The sequence below is a fragment of the Lissotriton vulgaris genome, chromosome 5 (genome assembly GCF_964263255.1).
Source record: "Lissotriton vulgaris chromosome 5, aLisVul1.2, whole genome shotgun sequence".
NCBI lineage: Eukaryota > Metazoa > Chordata > Amphibia > Caudata > Salamandridae > Lissotriton > Lissotriton vulgaris.
The window spans coordinates 1,870,968,694-1,870,980,765 of record NC_141693.1 but is presented as its reverse complement, the minus strand read 5'-3'; the positions used below and the strand labels follow the sequence as shown (position 1 = coordinate 1,870,980,765).

The 12,072-nt window shown below is 44.3% G+C and overlaps 1 protein-coding gene across 1 annotated transcript; it reads right to left on the bottom strand.

The window, feature by feature from the left end:
• Positions 1–8,214: 8,214 nt before the first annotated feature.
• Positions 8,215–9,627, bottom strand: LOC147717571 (zinc finger BED domain-containing protein 6-like). Its single transcript, XM_086920531.1, has one exon. The coding sequence runs from the start codon at positions 9,334–9,336 to the stop codon at positions 8,215–8,217; it is 1,122 nt and encodes a 373-aa protein (XP_086776657.1). The 5' UTR covers positions 9,337–9,627.
• Positions 9,628–12,072: the final 2,445 nt, after the last annotated feature.

Sequence of the window (12,072 nt, the reverse complement as noted above, 5' to 3'; positions counted from 1 at the left end):
TCAGTTGGGTGCGGTGGTGTGTGGTGGGTTTCTGGAAGGTAAAGTGGATGCATTGGTGGTCGGTCCAGAGGAGTTTGGTGGTGTGGTCGAAGGAGACGCACAGGCTTGAGGAGAAGAGACGTCGAGCGTGTGGCCATCGGAGTGGGTGGGCGTGGTGATGGGTTGCCTCAGTCCGAGGTTAGCGAGGTTCTCGATCAGGGTTGTAGAGTTGCTGTCGTTGTTCTCATGGTGAAAGTTCAGGTCTCCGAGGAGGATGTAGTGAGTGAAGGTCAGGGCTTGCGTGCTGATGAAGTCGGTGATGGAGTCGCTGAACTGGGGCCGGGGTCACGGTGGTCGGTAGGCGAGGGTGCCTCAGAGGGAGGAGTTGGGGTCTGTGTGGATCTGGAAATTCATGTGTTTGGCGGTGCTGAGAGTGTCGTCAGTGCTGGTCGAGACTAACCCTGGGCATAGTACGTGTAGTCGCGCTACGCGAAGCTACGGGAAGACGTTCTCGCACTACGCAAGCTTCGCGAGCGTGCGTAGTAGCTTGCTGGACCTGTTCGCAAGCCGTTTTTCTTGCTCGGGAGCGCGTTGGGCGTGTTCGGGGCGCTGCCTGCGTGCTCGGGGATTGTAGCGTGCGACGTTACCCATGCTGTGGGCTATGGGCGCGGCCATCTTGTTTTTTCAATTGTCCCGCCCGCTCGCGTTTCCTATTTCCTCTTCCGGGTCGCGCATAACGTGTTCCGTTGTGCAAGTCATGTTCGGGAACACAACTACTTGTTCACGCTGACAAAGTGTGTGTTCGCTTGAAATCGCTCGCGAACTTACCCACGTGGTCACGATGGGCGCGGCCATCTTGTTTTTCACACTCTATGCTATGGTTCTGGGCCTAGTTTTCTATCCACCTTTTATCTTGGCAATCTTTACTTATTTTCAAATTTTTTCTGACTTTTTTTTACTTATCATATATCTCTCTGTGTCCCTAGGTTTATATTTTGCATTTTATTTCTACTTTTCCACCTTTTTTTTTTAACTTTTCTACTGTTTTATTTCACTTCTTTATTTAAGCTCCTACTTCTTCCCCCTAACTTTTTTTCCTTTTGTTATAACTTTTCTTTTCCACCTCCACCCCAGAACCATGTCAAAGGGCAGCAGCTGAACCGGCTCGAAGGGCAAGGCGCCTGTGCCCGAGAGCCGGCTGCCTTGCGGCAGAATGCGACCTGCAGGGGTGCAGGCCCGGAAACTTTTCGGGGAGGCGGAGGTGGCCGCCCTGTTTTTTTTCATCCAGCACCACCTCCCCTTGACCTTGGCAGCAGGCGGCAGGCCAGGCTCCGGTTACCTTCCAGAGGAGCGTTGCCGCCAGTGGGCGAAGGTGCGCCAGGCATTCTTCCGCCGCTCGTGTATCCGGCGCACCCACCAGCAGCTGGCCCACCGGTGGGCAGACGTTCTGGACAGGGAGCAGGACCTTTTGGACCTGCTAGGTGTCGAGGTCATAGGGATTGGTGAGTAGCTAGTAATATTAATATATATATAGTAGTATAAGTATTGTGCATAATTCTTGGACGAATAAGTAACACGATTACTGGTACACTTAGTTACATTGCAGATCAACTCCGTCTCAAAATCCTCTGTTATTGTATGACACAGGTGCTGCTTGCCACTTATCTTACTGGTTTGTAAGTTTGCGTTAGCTTGGGCAGGTGATTATTGATGTTAGAGTTTACTTTAGAGAACTGAAGTTAGTTAATGCTATTGCTAGAGTCTAGTCCTTACATTGTCCTTTAGTGAAATAGTGATGGATGGATAGTATTAGTTCATATTTTTTAACGGTCTGCATGACGCCTCCTCTGTCACTAAATTCTCAGTTAGTTCTTATTCATCCCACCCCTGCATAGAACATGTTTGAAGTTTGTTTACTGAGTGGTAGGCTTAGCAGCAATAGCATTGTCACGTCAGTTAGTAGCAGTTCATATGACGCAAGCAACCAACAATTTCGTGTATGCACAAATTTATGCATGTGTCCTCCATCTCATCTATGCATGTTTGCGGCAAAAAGAAAATGGAAATGCCGACTTTCTGAACAATTGGCCCGTCTGGATTCTGGAATAGGTGGTGTAGGTCAGGTGGTACTGGCTTCATTAGTATATTCTGCAATCAGAATGTTTATGGAACATTTGATTACTGTTCTATAAGTAGACGGTCTGTGAATCCTGCAAGCCAGTAGTCATTTAGACTTCGAAGTCAATTTTATTGCAATTGTTGTTTCCTAAAATTTTGAGAGGATTTTTGAATGATGTATTTGTTTCACAGCATTCAATGTTTCTCTTTCTTTATTATTTCTTACATGATCAGCACCACCCATGGGCAAGAAGACGGGGTCCGAGTCGGCGGGACAACCACCAGAGGAGCGCTCCTCTACCGAGGATCCTGCTGCTGGCCCCAGTAAGTACTACAGTGCTCATATTATTAACAATTATATTTCCCTAACTTTTTAACGCACCTTATTTTTTCCAACCTATTAAGCCTCCTTCCTAATTCAATGTTTGCAAAACCTTCTTTGGTCTTCAATTTATTTTCCAAATTTTGGGTATCCAATGCCATCCCTGACTTTCAGTTCCTTCAAACTGCCTCTGCCCTATGACTCTCTGTGCTACTACTATTAGACTGTCTGTAGCTAAGCTTGCCCTGTTGGCCACTCTTTAGTTAAGGTATTCTTTTAAATAAAGCTGTGATAGAATAGCTGTAGCCACTGGGTCCACTCCTGTCTTTTGCGTTGTAATCTTTAATCTTTGTCAATTCCCACCAACAAAATGCGCAACCAGATGTTTGCCTACTAATTTTTGTTAGGTTAGTATACCACTACTACTGTTGTGGTTATTCTCTGCACAGCCACATATAGAACTATGCACAAGAAAATAGGATGTTGGTGATAGGGAGGTTGGACCTTAGTTACACCCAGTCAAAGAACTCAGAAGAACCCACAATTCACTGACCGTCTACCTACCTAAGTGTCTCAGTCATAGTCATTTGTCCCAATCCCGACCCCCACGCGAAGATAGCTAGATATACCCAATGATTTTATTACACAACCCAGAACATAACACCCTTTCGCTCACTCACTCGTTTAAGTCCACAACACCCCAGACACTCAAAATATACCAAAGAGTCTATGTGCAAGTTCAAAAACTTTATTTTTTTAATAACAAGCTTTGTATTGTTGTAACTTGTAAGTTGTTCCATGAAAAACATCCAGCTCCACCATGCAAAATAAAGAAGATTAAATACTATACATTTTGTACAACTAGTGCACGCTAGAGTACTGTGGGAATTGTGGGAGACCCCTCACCGTTGAATGAATACTGGTTAGACATGCATCTTTCGAAAGTTCTGCAAATCTCTGGTTCGTAGAAGGCAATCTTCTTATCTGCCTATGAGAAAAATGTTGCATGTTAGACGGTGAATACAACTATGCAAGTTTTTAGCAGTCATGTAAAAAAGTGTAACATTATGGATAAGCAAAAGGGACTAATACTTGTTTGTCAACCTCTTTAGTTGTATGCAACACTCATGTGGCCTCAAAGGTGTCTTTCTTACTGCGCAACAAGCTGCGAGGTAACATGGTCAAAACAGTAGACCCGGATCTAAAATGGTTACATGGCTCAGGCTAACTTTCCAAAGACTAGAGTAGGAGTAGAGATGAGATGACCCTAGGGACCATCTAATAAATTAAAACTAACCTCAGTCTAATGACTGCTGTACAGTAGTACGCAATTTGGACTAGTTACAACGATTTATGTTGTACGTAACTGTTTTTTCAATCTTCATTCCTGGTGAAAAAAGTACAACTAGTAAAATAGGGGGAGGTGTGAAGGCATCTAAAAAGGTGTACTTGCTTTTATAGGTGCACAATCACTACCAACCACCAGTGCCGACGGGGCCAGCGGCGATGCTAATACCATCCAGGAGGGGACAGTGGCTGCAGTACCTGCAGGAGTACCAGTGGGGGAGGAAACATCAGCGGTGGGCAGTGGTAAGTTATATTCATTACTTATTTGCATTACTAGGTGGAATGGGAACATTTCCCTCACTGTGCTATGAGACTTATTAAGAAAGTATGAATTTGAAGTTGTACTGGACAATATACAATGGTTGAAGAAGACACCCTTTGCAGCATTACCAGCGTGAGTTGAGTAAACAAGGCCTCTTCTATCAGACTCCAAATCAGCTGTGAAAGTTATGGAGAAGACTAAAAGTCAGATCAGATGACCTTGAGGGATGTGTTGACCAAAAAAGGAAAGAAGTGAACTAGGGTGGAAGGAGGAAGGATGAAAGAGATGTAATAAGACTACCATAGAAGGATACTTTGGAAGGTTCATGCATGTGGCTGATATGAATCCGATGCATGCGTTGTTGAAGGATGGGTAGAACTGGAAGGTGAAAGAAGATGCATGCCTGGTTGGGCAAAACAATATGGGTGCATGGATATAGTGGATAGCAAGAATCATGAGCAGAGTTTGTGTCAATCAAACCCAAGGCAAGGAAGGAGTGGACGCATGGGTGGTTGTTGGTGAAAGTGAAACTAGCTAAGGCGATAATAAAGAAGGATAGATATTTACTTTAATGGATGGATGCCTCCTGGATGTATTGTATTCATCATAGGTGGAGACTGTCACTGGAAGCAGAGTCTTACTTGGAAAATATAAAAGGAGATACAAAAAAGACTGGTGTTCTTCTGTGTACTGAAGTCCACCCATAGTACTAGGGCAAGTATAATGCCGGAAAAAAACTTCAACAAATGTTACAGGCAGGGGAAGCAGGAAGATAGATTAGATAGATACTAAAAGTTGCCACCAATTGTATGTACTGCGCTTGCTAGTGCTACTATGCCACTATGTGTTGAATTATTTTTGAACAGTTTGTTACAATTCTGTTTCTTTTTTTGTAGATACTCATACTCCTTCTCAAAAACCATCACGGAAGGAGTTGGCAGCCAGGGCCCGGCAAAGGAAGCTGCAGGCCATTGTGGGTGAGTACCGCCAGCTGGTGGCTGACGCCGAGGAGGAGGAGGAAGAGGCGGCGGCAGCAGGTGCTGCCTCTTCCATTGCCCAGGCCCCGGCCAGACCCCACCTGCAGGAGTACGGCGCCGTGGTCAGGCAGCCGCTCACCGCCGGCATTTCACAACATCTGCCGCCCCCCCCACGTCATGGATGCAAATGTAGGTGCCGTGCATTTCGGCAACAACTTCTCCTCCGGGTGGCTAAGCTGGAGGACCAATTAGAGGAGCGCGTCAAAATAATAGTGGAAAAACACCTCAAAGCCTGCCGATTGTAATGGACCCTGTTTTTTTGCCCCTTTTTTATTACTTTTGTTGGTGGGTGGGAATTGGGTGTTGGGGTTATTTTTGTGGGAAATTCTTTGGACTTGGACATTGGTTGGGGTTAGGGTAGGGATAGGGGTGGGGTAGGACTAGGAGGATATTTTTTTATATACATGAATAAATGTTATTTATTTTCAACGTACACATATGATGTTGTTTTGTGGTGGGGTTACTGTTGCAAGTCACATGGTTTACTCTAGATGCAGGGCAGCGGCCAGTGTTTGATTTAAATAATGATTTAATTGACCACATGTGTAACATGCAAACAGATAGATGCGGTACCCCTCACTGAGTTATATTTGTCCTATTAGTACTACCAGTCTCTCCTCCATTATACCTCCCAGCAAACTTCTCTTCTTACCTGTGATTGATGATGATTAAGTTTGGCACCGCAAGGGCTGCATGGTTTCCCAAGACAACGGAGAATATGCTGTGGTTGTATGATGGTAGTAGTAGACTAGACACTGGCACTAGCATTGGCAAACAAAAACAAAGATACAGTCATTTGCCTGAGAGAGAATGGGGGAGAAGAAGAAAAGTACAGTACATAAGACTGACAATAAAATAAAAACAATATTGCAACTGCTAAACTCAAAGAAATCAATGGTGTCCGGGACTGCCAAGTACAAGAAGATAACTGTAGTTGTGTTGAAGGAGTCACTAAAACACAATCCTAATTTGTAAACTTAAATGCTGTAAAATTAAATTCAAACAATGCCACCAATTATTTAGATTTATTCGTTGGGTCCCTTTGGGAAATTAATTGCTTTGTACACTAGTACATACAGCGAGCTTGGGTGGGCAAGCAGAAGAAGATCCTCGCTCTGCCTCGTTGACATTTGATTTCATTAGTGTTGCTTTCACCACATCTTCCCCAGCAAGCGTGTGATCAATTGTTGGTGTAGATTTAATGTAGTAAGATCACACCTCAATATAAAACCACACAGCCCGGAGGAGAGGGTTAGGGTTGGATGAATGGATGGGAACTGGGGTTTGGGGAAAGGTTTGACAAAGAAAACCAGTACGCATGGAGACAACAAAAGCAAAACAATGAAGATGATGATTGATGATCCACTACTACCCAATAAATCTAAAGTTAAGTAAGAAAAAGGAAATGCATGCATGATGAAGATAAGTTATAACTTGATAGTTAATAATATATAATGAGTGGTACCTAACTACTACTACACAATTCAAAGGAAGTATTTCTTATACATGATATGAATATGACTTTTGCCTAGGCTGTATGCCCTCTGAGAAACCGTAATACCTGCTGTAGCGGGCTGAAAGCTAGCAAAGAAAATTAAGAAATAGTTTAAGTGAACAATCAATTACCAAACACAAGCGTAAAATAAATGAAGAGGAAAAAGGAATTTAAAAAAATTACGAAAATGATACTAAAGTTAATGTATTATCCAGGTCCAAATGTGTAGTTGTATCTCGTCATTGATCTTTGTCCTCCCTTCCATGGACACTGTGACTGAATATCATTCTTGGGCGCCTCTGGCTGGATGATGAGGAGGATTGGTAAGGTAAGTGTGAGTTGTTGCTCCAAGTATAATAGCACTGGGTAAAAGACCAGCCTGTAAGTGTTGATGGAAAAAGAAATGGGGTATTACAAAATAAGTTAACTGAATGAAAACATAAAAATCAATTACAGTGTAGTGTAAAAAAGACAAGACTCGTGATCGAGAAGACTTTCAGACTGAGGCGGCTTGGATACATTGTGTAACTCTACTCTTCTAGTTGCACAGCAGTCATCGAAAAGAACAACAAGATAGGAGCCAGCACAGAACAGTTACAGAAGGACCACACCACAACACCAGGCCGTGAGTCTGTGGCCCAAACTCCATTTACCAAAATTTTTCACAGTTCCAGACAAAAGGCATATACAGCAACCTAGCATTTTCCAAATCAAGTGATTAAACCAATGCACCATTGTCAGTCAATCATACCACTATTCTATTCCACCACTGCACACACATGTAGATTAGGTCTGCTGTGGTTCTTGTTGATTGGTTGTGTTTACCTTGTATTCCACTTCCGGAACATATTCCATCAATCATCTCAGATCAAACTGACTGACAGTGTGCAAAGATGTATGGTGGTCATCATCATCCGGTGTGGCACGTGTATGTGTTGTCCAACGGACCACCAACAGCAACTCAGTCTGTAGTGAGTGACTAAGATTAAGTCCAGACTGCACCTGCAGTAGTAGGAGTGCAATTGGATACATATTATTAAACAACATGGAAACATTGACCATCACTTGAGACACAAGTACTTTGTTATTATATTAAACTACTAGTATAGTTCTACTTCATGCACATTTGCTCGGAGTCAGCAAGCATCCAATGCAATGTATGGCATCATTCATTTCATATACCTGTCTTGCTCTTCTCTGTGGCTGTCAGATCACAGATGCAGCAGAGTCTTCTTAAAGTGATGACGAGTTTACTTTACTTTTGGAACCCTGCTCAAGTTCTGACAGTGAAGAGTTGTGTATGCCTGCAGACAGAGGTGGTAGCCTTAAGACAGTGATGAGTTTCAGATTGGAAACAAAACAGAAGATGGCTATAGGCACGTACGTTTCACTAGTTATGGAGGGACTGTTAGAGGCTACATTGTTGTACTGTTCTCCATCTCCATCCAATGTAGGCAAGATGGAAATGTTTTTAGGGTGAGTCAGGAAGATGGAGCAGGACTCTGAGGAGTGGAGTGCACAGTTAAATGCACAGATGTGCAACTCCAATAGGTAATTAAAAGTAAGAGAAAGGATGGTGTTGGTTTTGAAGCTTGAACCAGAAAGACAGATATACACACAAATAAAGGAAGGGAGAATGTAACAATTTAAAAGCTTAGTTGTCAGGGAAGAGGAGCTCGTCCTCAAACCCTGGTGGTTCTTCTGACAGAAGTAGGTCATGTAACCCACTAGTTATGTCTTCTGACTCGCTCTCCTCTTCCAGCTGTGATTCACGTATTTTGTAGTCTGATGGTATGAAGTGCTGATTCATTTTGATCATGGTTAACCTCTCCACGCTTTTGGGCGAGAGACTGGTCCTTTTCACAGTTACAATGACACCAGCAGCACTGAAAACACACTCATAAGAGACACTTGCAACAGGGCAAGCCAGATACATTATCGCTAGCCTGCTGAGCACTGGCCATTTGCTTCTTTTTCTATACCAATACACCAATGGGCTTTGCTCCATGAACACCTCTGTTGTGTCATCCAGATAGGCCTGGACCATTCGCTCAATGTTCAGTGATGCTCCTGTTTGCTTGTCATCTTTTGGCTTTGCGACAGCAATGGACTTACCCATCCCTTTCTGTAAAAACCAAGCAGCTATTTTTTTGGTTTTGTCTGATGAATCAGATCCTGTTGGTGCTGTTGTTGTTATTGGTAGTGTTGGTGACTGCTGGGAAGCAAACACACTGCTCTCATGCTGTGAAGAAGAACTTGACTCTGTAGGATGCTCAGTAGTAATTGCACTGTCCTGGGCTGGCACTGGCAGGCCTCTAATTGAGAGCCATTTGTTTTCTAAATCAGTGGCTTCCTCTGCTATTACAGTTTTGTACTTGGCAACATCCCCTTCTGAAAAAGGAATTACTGCATTACTGTTCACAAATAACTTGTACCGTGGATCCAAAATTGTGGCAGTAATGTAATGTTGATGTGACACAATCTTATTTTGAATCCTTGTATTCTCAGATAAGGGGCCAGCTAAGGCCTTCTCCAAATAACATGCTTCAAGTTTTCCTTCAACACATTCGTATGTTTCAGACACCTCCTTCAGCTCTTGCTCTAGCATGTACAACAATGGGATAGCTTGGTCCATAGTACAGTCCTCCCTGCTGACTGCACGTGTGAAGACCTCAAAAGGAAGTAGCATCTCTGTCAGGCATTTAATGAGGTTCCATTGCCACATCTCAACGGTCATGGCTTTAATAACAGTAGGATCCCCTGATCTTCTTTTCATGACATAAGCATTAAGTGGTATGTACTGCTCAAAAAGCCGATCAAGCCTGTAATAAGTAGAGTTCCAACGTGTTGGGACCTCCTGGATGAGTTCTTTGACTGGCCTTTTATTCTCACGTTGAATGACCCGTAGCTACTTCCGGGCTTTATAAGAATGGTTGAAATGCGTGCAGATTCTTCTGCAAATGGTCAGTAAGTTGCTGACTTTTCTTTCATTTTTCAGAAAGTCTTGAACAACAATGTTAATGCAGTGTGCCAAACACGGGACCCTGAAATAGCGACCATCTTGCATGGCCTTAACTACATTACTGCCATTGTCGGTGGCAACAAAACCAATGTTAAGGCCTCTTGGTCGCAGCCGTTCAAAGACCTTGCTGTTAAACTCAGCCAAAATGTTTGCAGTAGTATGCAATTTCTCCATAGCAAACATGGGTACAGTTGCATGTCTGCGAGTATCATTAAAAATCTCAACAGTGTCAATGCCTGCAGATACCTTGTCTCTAACACCTGAAAAAGAGGTCCAGTGTGCAGTGATGCACATGTAATCAGTGGCTTGGCAACTGGTCCACATATCTGTTGTCAGGTGGATACTATGAACAGCACTCTGCTGCAAGGGTTTTCCAAGCAATTCCCGCACGTTGTGGTGTAGTGCTGGAACAGCAACTCTGGCAAAATAGTAGCGGCTGGGAACATTCCATTTTGGGCAGATGGTTGTCACAAATTCCAGGAAACCCACCTCTTCAACAAAAGGAACAGGGAGAAGGTCCAGTGCTAACATTTTAGCAAGCTTAGCATTGTACAAACGTGCTATTGGGTGGTTGCACTCGTACTTTCCTTCCTGCCTATACATGCTAAGAATGGTACGCTGCTTGGTATTTCTTTCAGTTATGCTCGATGCAGTACTTCGCGTTGCAGACTTCGCACCCATACTCCTTGGTGTCTCCGGGTTACTCTTACTCTGGTGCCACTGAGATGTTGCTGATACGGAGGATGTGGGCTCTACCACTGCAGTGCTGGGGACAGAGGTACTTTGTGTACCACTACCAGATAGAATGTCTCCTTCTTCTTTCTGTTCGACCGTGAGTGGACCTTCTACTACTTTCCCACCAACATTAATGGTTCCTGCTTTTATGCTACGTAGGTGGTCCTCCCACTTGATTGTGTGGTGTTTTTTCAAATGGGTCATTTGGCCTCCGGTACCATCCTCCGGTACCATAGTTTGTACCAAGCTTACCACGACTAACAGAGGAATGAAATGGAGCATATAGCAATGCTGTCCTCATTTGCGCTAACTGTAAAGAAGTCCCACACTTGGGAGCTTAACTTTTGTCTCCTGCTAGAGGTGCCACTTCCAATGCCGGATTTACTGGAGGTTGTGTGTTGAATTTTACTATGTGGCTGCGCAGTAGTACCACTACCTACTTCTGCTGAGGTGGAACTTGTGCTGGATGTAGGACGCTGCCGGCCCTGTGCAAATGTAAAAATGGAAGCTGGAGGTAGTTTTGATGTGGCCTGTGTTGGAGGTATTCGTGCCACATCCATACTAGTCGCAGCCATTCTCAATAGGGTAAAAATGTTGGTCTCCATGTCCTCAGGCCCAGGAGTAATGTTTGTGATGACTGGGTCTGACTCGTCATCACTATCATTATCCGGCTGTTCAACATCGCACTCCATAAGTGTAAGGCTTCCTGGAACCTTCCTTTTCCCTAGCCTGGTCTTCTTGGGATGTCTCTCCCTCTCATGCTCAGATTGTTGTGGCTCCCAATTGAGATCAAGATCATCAGAAGGGATGCTTGGCGCAGAACTCGAAGGACTAACCCTCCTTTTCCTTGGAGGGGATTTGGGAAACAATAGATCTCCTGCATGAGGTGCTTCCTCTTCTTCTTGCTCTGCATCAGGCTCAATTTCCTGAACTGCCCCGACTTCGGGAGGAACAACAAATACTATTGCGGGTGCTGGTTGTTGAACAACTACTATTGCAGGCGCTGGTTGTGGTTGTTGTTTTCGTTGAACATCTACTATTGCGGGCGGTGGTTGTTGAACAACTACTATTGCGGGCGGTGGCTCTGGTTGAACATCTACTTTTGCGGGCGGTGGTTGTGGATGCTGTTTTGGAACATCTACTATTGCAGGCAGTAGTTGTTGTTCACCACTTTTCTGCTGTGTTCCCTCTTGCGTGGATTGTGTACTATTTTGAGATAGCGCTAAGTTTAGGTCAGGCTCAGTATCACTGCTTTCCACCATTAGGCCAGCTACCTCTTCCCCACTCATCTGCTTGGGTCTGGGTTGGTGGCTTGGGCCCACTGATGCAGAGGTGCTGGCCCAAGCTTGCACCCCGGTCACCGCTACTGCAGGCATACTTTTTTTCCCCAAAAAAGGTTTTCGGGTCAACACCAGACCTAAGTGTCACTTCCTTCTTCTGTTCTTCCTTCTTCTTCGCAGCAACTTTCTTGGTCTTGGAGGACCTGTTACATGCTTTCTTTGGGCCCATCTTCAGATGTCAGCAGCAGCTCTCAGTTCCACAAGTTGCTGAGAATGATGTCTGCTCAGGTGAGTCACACCACATGTGACGTAGTACAGAAGGACGTCCGTCTGGCAGTAGAACAGGCGATGAATGATGACAGACACCTCCTCTTCAGTCTTTTGTGCACCTACAAGCAAAGAAGGCAGAATAACATCAGTCGAATGTGGATTTTTTTTAGCTTTAATTTTAATTACTACTAGAAGTATTAGTGCA